This window comes from Crassostrea angulata, chromosome 5 (assembly GCF_025612915.1).
Source record: "Crassostrea angulata isolate pt1a10 chromosome 5, ASM2561291v2, whole genome shotgun sequence".
NCBI classification, from domain to species: domain Eukaryota; kingdom Metazoa; phylum Mollusca; class Bivalvia; order Ostreida; family Ostreidae; genus Magallana; species Magallana angulata.
The window spans coordinates 19,562,426-19,577,473 of NC_069115.1; the positions used below are offsets into that span (position 1 = coordinate 19,562,426).

The 15,048-nt window shown below is 34.1% G+C and overlaps 2 protein-coding genes across 2 annotated transcripts; both read left to right on the forward strand.

Moving 5' to 3' along the window:
- Window positions 1-599: 599 nt before the first annotated feature.
- Window positions 600-6,337, forward strand: LOC128183265 (uncharacterized). Its single transcript, XM_052852212.1, has 5 exons — window positions 600-797; window positions 1,265-1,385; window positions 3,853-3,981; window positions 4,524-4,718; window positions 5,341-6,337. The coding sequence occupies exons 3-5, from the start codon at window positions 3,865-3,867 to the stop codon at window positions 5,533-5,535; spliced, it is 507 nt and encodes a 168-aa protein (XP_052708172.1). The 5' UTR covers window positions 600-797; window positions 1,265-1,385; window positions 3,853-3,864; the 3' UTR covers window positions 5,536-6,337.
- Window positions 6,338-9,536: 3,199 nt separating this feature from the next.
- Window positions 9,537-11,772, forward strand: LOC128183260 (E3 ubiquitin-protein ligase TRIM71-like). Its single transcript, XM_052852207.1, has 2 exons — window positions 9,537-9,592; window positions 9,873-11,772. Exon 2 carries the CDS (start codon window positions 9,907-9,909, stop codon window positions 11,551-11,553), a length of 1,647 nt encoding a protein of 548 aa, XP_052708167.1. The 5' UTR covers window positions 9,537-9,592; window positions 9,873-9,906; the 3' UTR covers window positions 11,554-11,772.
- Window positions 11,773-15,048: the final 3,276 nt, after the last annotated feature.

A 15,048-nucleotide genomic window follows, 5' to 3' on the forward strand; every position in this document is an offset into this window, starting at 1 on the left:
AACAGTATATTATCACTATGTATCTGGATTCATTTTCATTTGCTTAGAAACATGTACTGTTGATGTTTCTGAGCATATAAAGCAATGAATATGTTTGGGGCTACAAAACACAGAGTGTTAATTCTCTTAACCAGCCATGCATCATCATGGCCCCTCTGTCTTCCATCGTCCAATGATTAAATCGTGACCAACAGTCCAATACACACAGATGACACATACACACACAGTGTACAAAGTACGTGTAGTAGAGTACTAGCTAGTATATAGACCACGTAATAGAATACCTCAATCCATGGATGTGCATAATTGATTCATATGGACATGGTGGTCTATGAGTAATCATAGTTAATGATAAAAGAAACACCTGTAAGCAATATGCTACAATGTAACATGTATTTTGTACACTAGGCAGTATCCCCTCTGTAGTCACAGAGGGTTTCATGTATCCAAACATGCACGGATCCAGATAATTTTTCCATAGGGGGTCAAGTGATCATATTTATTAATTATTTTTTTTTTTTGGGGGGGGGGGGGTCAAGACATAAGTCAATATTATACTTAACTATTTTTTTTTACATGTACAGTTGTTAATTTGAATGAATAGATCCACTCCCAAGAGACTGTCTCCACCTCGACATCTTAGTATGAGCTGACGGTCAATATCACGGGCACTGACCCCCAGTAAACAGTACCGCCTGGGCTATGGAACCACCCCCGAGAACCTAACTTGGGTCGACCTGGCCGGGGGTGATGCTTCCACCTACCTCCTGTACCTGGTCATTGGACTCAGCCCCGGGGTAATGTACATGTATAGGGTCAAGGTTCAAAAGATCCGGGTCTGAAATCTACAGTCAGGAGGTCACCAGTATATATATATATATATATATATATATATATATATATATATATATATATTAATTTATTTATATATATATATATATATAGTGTGTCTTTTTGAATTATTGTGTTGTTCACATCCCTAAATTTTAAATCTTATTGAAAGAAAACCTAAGAAAGGATGGGGAATTTGTATGCTTACAAAAGCTTACTTTGTTGTAAAATTTTATGTTTGAGTAAGCGTGAATCTAAGTTATCAATTAAAAAACATGTGCTCAATCTAGCAGAAGCTACATGTATTTAACAACAATATTGCTAATTTTAAAAAGAAAATACAGCCAAATTTTATTTTTAAAACATAAATGTACTGTATTTGGTTTGAATTTTTTAGGGACTATCCTTATTATCACATGCTTTATATTTGAAGTTTGTAGGTTTTCTGTTTACACTGACTTAACATGTAATTGAAAACATGGAAGACGACAACGATATTGAAGACTAACAGTATCAGATCCTGTTTGTCTACAGATATTTGGAATTACGACTATGTAAGTAAATGAGTGGATTTTGAAACAGCTGGTATAATAATACTAGTACATGTAATTTTTTCAATGTTCTTAATGATCAAGAAATTCAACTTTTTGCTTTTAATAAACAGAGAGGTATATAGCAAACTAAGTAGAAGTGTTTAATAGGCGTTAACTCTAGAAAAGTTTCTACGTAATGTTTTAACTGACATTTGTCCAATAAGATTGAAGCTCGGCAGAGTTCAAACATTGCCGCTCGTGACTTGAATGAGAGAGAGAGAGAGAGAGAAGAGAGAAAAATTATTTGAGTAATTATAGGTGTTGCCGATGAGGAATCATCATTAGTTATAAACTGGCAAACAAATTAATTAAGATCTTTATATTACATGTTTATCCTTTATTGGTCTAACTTTAAAGCATTTTATAGAACGATTGTGAAATTTTTTTGGGCTGTTTACAACAGTGTCTTCATACATGTACAACATAGGCGTCTGAACTGGGGGTTGGGGGGGGGGACTAAACCCACTTTTTTTTGCAAAGTTAGACCAAACCATCAGGCACATAGCACCAGGGAGGGCCAGACCCTCTACTTTTTCTCGCCGTAAGATACAATATTTTATCTTAAAATTTTGAAGTATCAGGAAGCTGCCCCCCCCCCCCCCCCAATTTTCGGTGGAAAGAAGGAAATGCGGATTAGGAATTTCATGATTTTGGGAATATTTTTTTTGGTAGGTAAAACTTTTTGGAGCTATACGCTGATTTCTGATAATTTCTGATAAAAAAAAAATACCAGCTTTTGAACAAAATCATTTTTGGGCAAAATATTGCACAAAGGGTACCCTTATCGTACGGATAACTCCTCCCACAGTTTTCAAGATAGCAAGTTGTTCTTTTGCAGATTAATTGTACATATATTAGAGCCATGCATATTGCTAGGATTATGATTTCTGATAATTTATGAAAAAATACCAGCTTTTGAACTTTGTCATTTTTTGGCAAAATATTGCATATAGGGTACTCTGTTTCACTGGATACAGTAGGTAGTGTTGATCAATTCAGGGTTGACATGGATTATGGATACAGTTCACGTAAGAGAAAACCTGGTTTGCTGTCACATTGACAGCTTTTCACTTGTTTGTTGTTTGTCAAGATTTCTGATGATTAGTCACCCCCCTTTCAATTTGCTTATGACGCCACTGTACAAGAATGGCATAACTGACCAACTTAATTACCTGGCATGGAGTTCGAGAATACGGGTATTAAATATTTGGAAATGCGAACGAATGATTAGTTATGAATATAGACATAGTGAAACGGAAAGGCAAAGCAGGCAGATGCTTTGTGGAAAAATGAAAAAAATGGCGAACAAATTTGTCTAAAGAATGTTTCAAATTGAGTAACCATGAAGAAAATGTTTATACCAAGTAATGTTACAACCTGTTTAATTCCAAGAAGATTCGGTATACTTTGATTAGAATACTACCAGTAATACTTATAATGTAAAGCAGTTTCTTAAGTATTCGCACAATTTTCAATGTTTTACATTATTTATAAAGTTACATAGACATCGGTGTTCCCTGGTGAAAGAATTTCAAAACACATACATGTATTACATATGTAACATAAACAGAATTTGAAGAATTTGTCACTTTATGACTATTGATTGATAGTTCGCTCATCTGCGTCATCTATAATTTATTTCATAAACACACACACACTCTCTCTCTCTCTCTCTCTCTCTCTCTCTTTCTCTCTCTCTCAAATTAAGTCACGAGTGGTAATAATGTTTTAACTCAGCCCTACTACGACCTGATTGGACAAAGGTCAGTCAAATCATTACGCTTAAACTTTTTTGTAGTTTCCCATATTCCCATATCGAATGTTGTAGCTGTCGGTCACAAGCTCGAAGGTTAAATTACTCGAGGCATCTATATTATACTAAGTATTTTGTATTTTTGCTCCGTACCTTTTTTAATTTTTTGTTATAATTTTATGTTTTAATTACATTACTGTACAATGTTACAGTAACATAGTTTTCAAAATACCCTTATGGTATCAAATCACCCTGGTGAGAAAGTTACTGGTAATAAAAAAAAAACACTTAATATTTAGTCGAGTATCTCAAACCAGTAACAATTGTTTGCAGTGTTTTAAAAAATGCAAGTATTGAACTGTATAAATAGTTATAGAGTATTTTTGTGATGATATAATGTTCACTTCTTGACAGATATTATAATATTGCAATGTCAAAAATTTTACTGTGAAAAAAAATACCAAAATTTTGTCTGCATGCCAGTGTAAACATGTTAAATCTTTTGAAATTGTAAAAACAGACATTTTGCAAATTTTAAAAAGCTACATATGAAAAAAAGTGGATAAATAGCATATTACTTTTCAGTATTTAGTAAATAGTAATTATAGATATTGATAAACATGATACATGTATAAAGAAAAAAGGACTAAACATTTCTTTTTCTCTTCTATGTAGGTAGCAGCCATTATGAAGAGGAATAAATCCCTGATCATGGGTAAAGCAGTTCATTCTCAGCCTGATGTGTTATGTTTGACATCGGATCCCAGTAGAAAAAGGCCTGTTCTAGTTACATGTATATGTGAGGTATTGTAATTATGGACATGTATCTCCCCATCATGAGTATATATCGTATACTTATAGATGATATACCCTTTTTCGGCCCTGTGCGATATAAACCGAAAATGTGCGTACCCGTGTGGTATAAACCCTAGGGGTGTGATAGGGATGTGATATAAATCTTGTAACACACCCCTCTTCGGCAGTCTTCGGATTTTATATCACACCCCTTTTCGTTAACCATTAGCTACTATGACGTAGAGTTCAGTATGCGTTGTGTAACTTCGATCTCCGAGTATGAAGTCAAATAGTACGTAGACGTCAACCTGGCATAGAAACAGCTGGCGCAAAATTCCTTGGTCGTCATATATCAGCGACCTCGGGCTAATATAGGATACGATGTAAAAATTGCCATGTAATAATCTATATATATTGTATATAACATTGAATAGTGCCATATTATGCACTTGTTTTATGCATGGAATTTTTTTTACTAGAATGAGCAATTCTGTATTTTGTTACTTCAAACTTGCCAGTAAATATATTTGTCAATTCTATTTTTTTTGCAGGTAAAGAAAATTGAACCCGGAGAAAATACGCTAGACCATCCTAAGAAAAAGATCAGGTCACTGAATACATCTACCTCCAGTATATCAAATATACCCGACTCAAAATTTGCTCCACATATATGGGATCTCTTTGTTCATATGGAAAAATCAGTCTCAGCAATGGCTGTTCTTGGGGTGGCTGTTGATAAAACACACGTAAGACAATGCTATATCATTTTCATTGTACTTTTTAAAATGACGAAATAAAATTGAATTGTCTCCCAGAGAAAACAATTGTTGGTGGGAGAAAGCTAAGGCAAGCATTGGAGAGACAATTTGCAATATTACCCTTGCTGGTTTGCATACGCTATTCATTTTTTAATAACTAAATGTTGTAACATGAAAACATCTATTCTCAATATATTTAAATTTTTAAATTTCCCCCTACAGGACTGTATTCCATACTATTTCCACACTATTTTTCCTATTTTAAATAGATTTGATTTATTAATCAGAAACAAGTAGAAAAAAAAGATTTGGCCACACAAATTTATTTATGTGCCACCTAAAAATTTTGCCTAAAAAATAATAGTTTTATTATTGAATTGCTCACCTGCTTGTACTTTTTTTTCATCAGATGTCCGATGAACTAGAAATTATATTGTCATGGCCCTCCCTTACATGTACATTCGCATTGTCATTCCCTGGTTCAAATGCTTTATCTACTATCTTTATGACACAATAATTGAAATTGAACAATACCCGCCTCCTGATTGCAAGCTTTACAATAATATCAATAACTCATACACTAAACGGTGTCATTTTACTTCTTTTACAGGTCCGGTTTACTCTTCTTATTGTACATAAAACAACTAAGGAAATGTTGAAAACATCGGATGGAAGGGGACCTGTACATTTTGAGGGACTGGTGGAAAACCCTCGGTTTTACTACAAAAAACAGATGAACTATCTTAAGAGAGAGGAGAGAGGAATTGTTGAAATGTCTGCTTTATGTTGGAATGATGCAAAATAGATTTTAAAAATCGAATTGTGTCTAAAATATTTTTTAAAATATAATTTACATTTATCTGCATGGTACATGTACTTAAAGAGACTTGGACGTGATTTTAGATCAACAATTTTATTTTTATTTTTTATGTATAAAAGGGTTTACTGGTGCATTTTAAATGATTGACCAAAATATAGAATGTTAAGCTAAATTACAAGCGAGATACAGATGTAAGAATTGATTGTTATTTAAACAAAGCTCGAGTCTCATAGTTGTTTACGAAAAATGTAATGTTGAGAATTGCCATTTCTTAGACAAAATGACATGTAAAAACAATTTAAACTAATTCAATATCTTTATAAATACTTTTATCAACATAAGAAAGATGCATTTGATTGAAATTTACACCAATATAACACACATGTAAAAATGACAATATTTTAGCTTTGTTTACAAAACAAAGAATTAGGAACTCTGTATCTTGCTTATAACTTGATATTTGACTTTATAATTTTGACATAGCATTTGTGAAATTTATGTCTTGTACTCGTACTAATGTAAAAAAAATCTGAACAAAATTATGTTATTTTATTATCAAAATATACAGTCTGATATAATAGTCTGTCTTCCATAATTCTACTTCATCCTTTTTTCATTGTTTATATTGTATATTTATACTTATTCAATATTTATTTACTAATTATTTTTGCATTTATAAAATGCACCTCTGACTTGTGAACTGTATATATAATGACTGACCTCATGTACCATTTCTTGGTTTGAGTGAATAAACTGAACTGAATTGAATTGAATTGAGTTATCCCCCTTTCATCAATTGATAGAGTGTCCAACCTAATACCGCATCTTGGTTCGGTTTAATTTACAATTAAGATATCTGGTGTATTTAATTTTTTTTGGCTAGTTAATAGGTGTGTTACGGAGAAAGTAATTAGTAGGGCATTGTAATAAATCTTTACGCATGCTAACGATTAATTTAAAACATGCGCATTGTTATTTTGAAAGATATATATATATATGCGAAATTTTAATCAGTTGTAAATTGATTATATATATATATATATATTAAAAAAATCAGAACGATATTGACAGCAACTGATCGAAGACAATATATATCTTTCTGTCAATTTATATAAGTTATTAGATTAATAATAGATATTTGTGTAATTAAATTAGGCACGGCACGTGCATTTGGAGGACGGAATAGCATTCTTTTGTTTATGAATGTGGTTAAGGGTTCGAGTCGCGGCCATGCACAACATTAGAATCACGGGCACTGATGCGCTTATATATTTACGTTGAATTTCAATCATCCCATATTATAACAGTAAACAAAAATACATGTAGCTATATATTACATGTGTATTTAACAATAGGATGCATGCACGGAACCAGATCCAGAATTTTTTTTCACTGGGGGGAGGGGGGGGGGGGGTCCAATGGATATGTGTGATTGCACGGGGGATGAGGTGGGGGGGGGGGGGGAGTCCGAGGCCTATCTTAAGTTTACTAGGTGAATTTAATAAAATTGATTATTACTTTTTTTTTGGGGGGGGGGGGGAATTAATGGGAGGGGGGGGGGTGGTAGGTGGGTGCCGCTCTTTTAATTTAGTGTACATGAGATTTTTACTTTTTTCGCAAATAGAAAAAATCGCTTAAAATAAAGCTAAGTTTGTAATGTTGGTTTGTATTCTATATAAACTTACATACAGTCATGTAAAAGGTTTGTGTGCAAAAATGTACAAAATTAGGTATAAGAAATGTTTACTCTAGCAGTAATAAATTATGTGGTATTCCGTTCACAGTTGGTCTGGGGTTTTTAAAGAGCTTCCTTCGGGATTTCATTCATGTATCTAAAATATGGGAAAGTGAACTGGAAGTTAGTAATTACAAGTACATGTTTAGGCTTAATCCAGCAGAATACCGTGTGTGATTTCATTAATAAATCGTCTCTGATATAATGTTGATATACACAATACATAATGTACTTCAAGTACACATATACCTGTATATACTACAATGTGTAGTTTTATCCTGATCAAAAAGTTAAAACTATTTATAAGAGTATCCTTGTTTCCTTGAGAAGGGTGTGCTGGGTCAATACTGAGTATATGTATTTTTCACAGATAAATTTTGAACAAATTTGAAATTCCCGGTAGTAGGCAGAATGTTTACCCTCCCCCACCCACCCTGAACTTTTATCCTTTAGATCCGCGCCCCTGTTTCAAGCTACAATGTAGTTACACACACGATATAATCAAAATCAAATTATATATTTTGCAAATAAGGTTGATGCTGGCAAAATGGTTTTGAAAAGGACTGTTTGAAAAGAAATACCTTTTGCCTATTATCTACCAAATGATCTCTTTTTTAATTTAATTAAAGAAGCTATGGTGTTTATTTACAATTACACAAACTTAATTGAAAACATTTTACTTGCGGAAACGTGTGCCAAGCTTTGATAAAATCAGTTCAAATGCTGTTGGCACATTGTATTTACTGCAAATTAAACCAAGAAAGATAATTCATGATTGAAAAATGTCTCTTCAATAAATTTCATCCGCACAGTTACTACCATATTTACATCAACGTAAGATTTTATTACAAGACTACAGCATTTTTTTTTTGGGGGGGGGGGGTTGTGAAGAGATTGTCTTGAAATACAATGTAACCCCCCCCCCCCCCAAAAAAAAAAAAAAAAACTTTTTCGGAGCATATTTATATACATGTATATAATGTTCTCTTTCAAAATCGATGCTACGTGTTTGGTAATTATGTTAAAATCAATGATTCTTGTTTTAAATTTATTGATTTTCTATCCAAACAAAGTTTTTTTTTCTCAATTTTTAATTTCGCCCATCTCTTTCATTTAATTCTCTCACTATTCCACGTGATGAACAAGCAAGTTTCCAAATAAGCCACCCAGACTCCCCCCACCCCTTCCCGTCCCCGGCAATATTTATATTTCTTCAAATTTTCATTGTAAAATTATCAAAAATATGCCTCAGACAACCCCCCCCCCCCCCGGGTAAACTAAAAAAAACCGTCGGACCTGCCCATAAGCTGAACATTAATTACTTCATTAATTGTTTAAATGCATATTTTGGGTAATTTTACTATGTATTTGGAGTTACAAACGATGGTCGTGGGGGGAGGGGGGGGTCCCGAATGTCCAAACCCTCCGCCTTTGTAGATCTGCACATGTTAATTTACCAAAAATTCAGTTGGGGAAGGGGGGGGGGGGTAGCGCTAACGTACCTGCGTTTCAGTAGGCAAGTTCTCCAGTCCTTTAACCAACATTTTATTTCTGAGATGCATTGTTCAGAATTAATATTTGCAAGCTTTTACTGAATAATTCTACCAAATCTATGAAAGTTTCTAGACCTTCCATGCTGTTATAAAATCCAAACTTCCCAGTTGTTTTATTATTAGGTCAATTTTTTTAAAGGAATAAATAAATACACTGTAAATAAGAATTTTACATACTGCATGTTTTGACACGTAACATTAGAGAAGCAAGAGCGGGGGGCTGCCCAAACAATTTTTTTCTCGTAACAAACATTTTTATAAGCATGCAAACAAAATTATTGCCTTGCACCCCCCCCCCCCCCCCCCCACACACACACTTTTGGCATGTAAATAAGTTGAAAAGAAAGTACGGAGCAAACGATATAAAGATTATAAACGTGTGAATTTATTGAAATCGTTATCCAGTTGTTGTGAAAGTCGAGACTCTAACCTCTAACTAAATCTGATTCAATTGATTGACAGAATGAGATGTAAAGCATCTGTGTACTCCTACCGTAGATATCTGTAAAACAGGTAAAAGAAAATACAGTCTACATGGGGAAAAAACCCAAATTAAATGATATTTTTTTTCTTTCAGTAGAGGGAGCGTTTATTGCATTTGTAAAAAATGTACGGACATCTCCATAGAGAAGGGATAGACGCTCCCTCATATCCACCACTGCATTTTATCACGTGTCTAGACGTAGCGCATACTAACACCATAGTGACCAGACCAGGAAGTAAAATACCTGAGTCGCCATGTTGGAGAGTGAAGGTATGTGGTTTGTTTATAAATAAATAACCGGTGTTTAACGAGTTTTATATAATAAGTTTTTGTAGACTTTATCAGAGAAATGTCTTGTTTGATTTGTAATTGCTTATAGAGGTCAAAATGAGCGATGAATTATTTAAAGGTCATAATAAAGAACGAAAACTAGTTTACTTGCACTTGCTAATCCTCACCTAGTTTTTTTTTTACTAGGAGCTTTAAAATAATTTGGTTTATGTACATATTCAAAACCTTATTTTAGTTGATTTTATGGGTTTTTTTTCAGCATTCTCTGAACAAATCTGTCCAGGTGTCTGACCATGTACCCCCGGACTTGGGCCCAGGATGTGTTACGGTGTCATCTCTGTGAGACCCCGGGCCCCCCTATGTACTGTGACATTTGTAAAGCCTGTGTTGGGGAACATCTCTCTGATGAATCCAAAGAACACAAAGTGGTATCATTCAAAAAGCGGGGATTCGCACCAGAATGTTCAAAACATTCAAAAAAATTGTGTGAACTTTATTGCGAACAATGTGACATTCCTATTTGTTTGCAGTGTGTCTCCTCTGGTGAACATCTAGGACACAAACAAGTTGAAATTTTCAAAAGTCTTGACACCAAAAAAGAAGTATTACAAAGAGATTTAAAAGAATTAGAGAAATTGATTTATCCTAAATACCAAGAAATTGCATCTGATATCCCAGTTCAGAAAGCTGAACTGCATGAAAACTCCAAGAAATTAACAACAGCTTTACACAAACATGGAGAAGACTTGCACAGAGAAATAGACAATGCCATCCAAAAACTGAAATCTGACGTGGATGAAATGGAATTCAAACACCTGGTTGTCCTTGATAAGCAGGAAAATGAAATCAAACACAGTATTTCTGAAATTACAAGGTGCATTGCTGATCTGAAGAAATTACTGACCTCCAATGATGTCAGCCTTGTCTCTGCCAACAAATCCAGGGTTGCTGAATTCAGAAGATTGCCTCCTAAACTCACGGTTTCCCCTCAGAAGATTAAAAAAGAACAGATTTATCAACAAATTGGTTCTCTGTCAGCATTATCCATCAAAACAGAAGAACGTGGCTACACAATGGATTCTCCCGGTGCTGAGTCCTCTCCCCCGTACAGACTGCTCACTGATGTACCACGGATCATCACAGAAATAAACACAGAGTACGGAGAATCTAATGAATTATTCAGTGTGTCCTGTCTGAGCGATGATGAGGTATGGACGTGTGGTGAGGTCAACATGATGAGACTCTACAACCTCCACAGTAAACTAGTGAAGTCAATCCAAACCAAGTCAGGGTACATACTAGAGGGTATAGCAGTGACACAGAGTGGTGAACTTGTTTATGCTGATCCTAAAGACAGAACTGTGAACATAGTGAAGAATACACAAATACAGACAGTGATCAGACTACAGGGATGGAGACCTCTCAATGTATGTAGTACCTCCTCTGGTGGCCTTCTGGTTGTCATGGTCACTGATGATAAGAAACAAGCAAAAGTTGTGCGTTATTCTGGCTCCACAGAGAAACAAACGATTCAATACAATGACAAAGGACAACCTCTCTATTTATCTGATATTGATCCTAAATATATAAGTGAAAACAAGAACCTAGATATCTGTGTAGCAGACTGGGGAGCCAATGCAGTAGTGGTGGTCAATCAGGCCGGTAAACTCCGGTTTACCTACACCGGTCCTCCCTCTACTACCAAGGAACCATTTAATCCAGAAGGCATCACTACAGACAGCCAGGGTCGGATCCTGACAGCAGACATAAACAACAACCGAATCCACATCCTGGATCAGGACGGACAGTTCCTTCGCTACATTGACAACTGTCATTTACAGGATCCATGTGGTTTATGTGTGGACACCAGAGACAACCTCTTTGTGACTGAATGGAAAACTGGTAAAGTGAAGAAAATCCAATATTACATGATTTTATGAACGTCAAATAACAATGTAGATAATTATTAACTGATTAGATTTGTAAAATGTTTTATATCAATAAACTGTTTATATATATCAAAAGTAACACAAGTGTGTTTGTTTTATGTTTCATCAAACAATGAAAAATGTTAACAATGAGAGACTGTGTTTTAGTTATGTATATATGCATATGATTACTGTATGTTTCTATATTTTACATACTTTAAATGTATACAAAAGAAATGAAATAAAATATAATTATTCAACATGTGTTCAAGAGGTAACATATTTCTTATCTCTGGAGATATTTTTTTTTTTACATTTTTGAATGCCTAGGGATCTACATGTATAAATTAGAGCTGATAAATATTAATATTAAATTAAATGAAATCTTTTGACACTTATTTAAGAATTAAGAATCAATATAATATGAATTGGCTAGACATGCACAAACTACTCTTTAAAAGATCTTGGGTCCTTTATGAATGTTAATAACTAAAGAAAGATATTAAAACATTTCACTTCGTTAGATCTCTAGTACATATAATTTTTATGATAGTATTCAAGTCCATGTCAAGAGTGGTTAAATTACCATTGATTTAAGTTTAATGTGTTGCAAGATAAAATAGATTCTAAAGATATTTAATGAACATAAAAATCTTGCAGGTCATGTTGGCCATGGCCAGAGTACATCATTTGTAATTTGCCCTTGACTCAATCAGTAGTATTATCTTCTTCCTATGGGTACCAGTGTACTAGTTTGATGTCTGCCCAGCAAAGAGTATTTATATATCAGTGGCGTTGGATGCAAATTTTAAGTTTTTTTTTTTGGGGGGGGGGGTGGGGAGTGGGGGTGGGTTGACTTATCAGAAATCTTGATAAGCTAAATCAAAAGTATCAAAAAGGGTTATGGTTATATCTAACTAATATGCAAAAAGCCCCCCCCCCCCTTTCTCTGTTCCAACGCTTGTGTTTTTCAGGACAACGGTCTATCAAACCAAGGCTTTATTTCATATTAATGAGTTATCTCCCTTTGATCAAATTCTCATCTCACGATCTGAAATTTGATTTCGATCGATACTTGTAGGCCTGCTTAAACTGCTGTGGTAATAAACCATTTTTTTCAGAAATTATGTGGTATGATTTGAAAATTGATGGTTGACGTAGTAGTGTTTTTAAAAGGAGAATTGGGGGGGGGGGGGTTAAAGTCAAGGTTACGGATTAACAAATTAATTGATCGTGGATGATACATTTTTGTGCGTTGACATTAGACAAGACATATGTAATACGACGGTTAATTCAAGAGAATTAAATGTCTGACGTACATGTTCACCCGTCATTCATTCATTCAGTCATCTCTTTTCATGAATAAAAATAGAGCGGCATTTAATTTGTTTAGAGCAGAAATTGTACATAATGGTGTACTTATCTTTTATTAACATGTCCTTAATGATTTAAAAATTCTTGTTATAATCATTTCACCTGCCACATCCCCCCACCCCTCCCCCCAGAAAAATTACCGTTGGATACGTTCGTAAAATTTATACATAAAAACATGGAAGCGTTGACTAAGGATACAGGCACGTAGCACATGAGGGGGGGGGGGGGTCAGCAGAGGGCTCCTGCCCTCCTCTCCCCATCTTTTTGTCGCAGCAGAGATTTTTCTAAATTTACGTATAAAAAAGCGAACCCCCCCCCCCTTTTTAGACGAAGTGAACAATTGAAGTTAATATAAGAAAATGAACAGGAAAATTGAAGTTATTTGTGTTCTACACTACCCCCTCCCCCTCACTCCTCCCCGGTTTAAGATTTTCATGATTTTGCTTTTATTTTTTTTTTACTGTCACAAGAATTTTTGGATGAGCCTGGCCTGTTTAATATTTGACTTATGAAATTTAACTAGAATGCCTACAGTCTTTCCAAAAACGGCATTAAATGATGTCAAATATTTAAATATAGGAACCGGGATTACTTTTTCCATGACTTAATATAGAATAAGACTTCCCGCTTACCAGCCCTCTCCCCAATTAATAAATATACAGTTGTTTTAATAATTACTTGATTTTTCCTAACTTAAGTATTTTGTAAAAAGGTCAATATGAGTTTTATCAGGGACGTATATCCCAGGCACGTAGCATCGTGTTTGATAAAACTCCCTGATTTGTTACTTATTTCCTTCATATTAGATACAAATTGACAACACAAAAATATGATTTTTCATTGTGTTTACCAAATATTTAAGTACCGGTTCATCCTATCAAACACAGCTAATGTTATACAGCATTATTGAAAGAATTTATTACACGTATATATCCTGAATTTCATAAACCTGTAGGCATCTTTTATATTTACAAGAACTAAACTATTGTTAATATACATCATTACGTTAGATATAAGACATATAAACAATAAAATGCTTTCTTTGGTCATTCATGCAAGGTATGAAGAAATTAACCTTGCAGGAAAAAAATCAAATTACAATACAGTAATACCCGCGTCATCGGGTAATGTATTTTTTTCTGCAATGATCGCATCCTTCATACATGAAACACGCGCGTGAATCACATTTTATTGTTTATATTTCTATCTTTCTTTAACAAATCAATGAATTGATCGTAAATATTAATAGTATATGTAAATTTAGAGTATAACTAAATTATTGTTGATGTACATTAGTGAACGTTTAGATGACAGGAATAGTCAGATCGTCTTAGATAGGAATTTGAGTCTGTCATCATCAAAGTTATTTCGTGCAGTCCGTGATTTTTCATAAGTTGCTAAAAGCGTCGACCGATCTATAAACTGGTTAAAAATGAATCGTTTAGATTTCAGTCCTGTCATGATCAGTTTCTTTAGAGCTGTGAATTACAATTTATTTCCGTAAGAAATAGAGAGAATCATACTAATGGGTGCTTGTGGACAGGACCGTGCATTCTTCCCCTTTTAATCAATATATATATTTTTTTTAATTTTTATTTTTCATTTCTTATCTCTAACAACCTCTTATATAGTTTTTCGTCTCAAGGCAACAATAACAGAAATGTCAGGACTGGTTGTTATTTTCTACTCACTTTCGCTCTCCATATGTTGAACGTGGACGTCGGGCAAGTATTCCGAGACATATAAATATAATCTCTGCTCATTGCAAAAACAACATGAAATAGGAGATGAATTCCATTACATACTTAGAGCTCTGTAATTCATTGCAACAAGAACGCATTCAAAGTTTATTCGAAAAAAAATATCAAAATAAAAAATGCTGTTAGTTTTAAATTCATAATGTCTAGTTCAAAACAGTGTTGTTGGTTTTTTTTTGTATTTTTTAAAAATTTTTTTTAAAAAGGAAATTATGCTCTTTTATTAGAAAAATAATAAAGACCCCCCCCCCCTCCCCTCGCGAAACGGATTTAGCTTTTATACGTATTTTGTTTTTTTCTTTCATGCATTCGTCCACTCCCCCCCCCCCCAGTATATATAGACTCCTGGGATTTTATTCATTTTGTTAAAGTAAAT

Excerpts from the sequence above, each read along its gene's own strand:
- LOC128183265 (XM_052852212.1), top strand. The coding sequence starts at position 3,865 with ATGAAGAGGAATAAATCCCTGATCATGGGTAAAGCAGTTCATTCTCAG. Across the intron at positions 3,982-4,523 it reads TAGTTACATGTATATGTGAG|GTAAAGAAAATTGAACCCGG; the intron begins GTATTGTAATTA and ends TTTTTTTTGCAG. Across the intron at positions 4,719-5,340 it reads TGGCTGTTGATAAAACACAC|GTCCGGTTTACTCTTCTTAT; the intron begins GTAAGACAATGC and ends CTTCTTTTACAG.
- LOC128183260 (XM_052852207.1), top strand. The coding sequence starts at position 9,907 with ATGTACCCCCGGACTTGGGCCCAGGATGTGTTACGGTGTCATCTCTGT.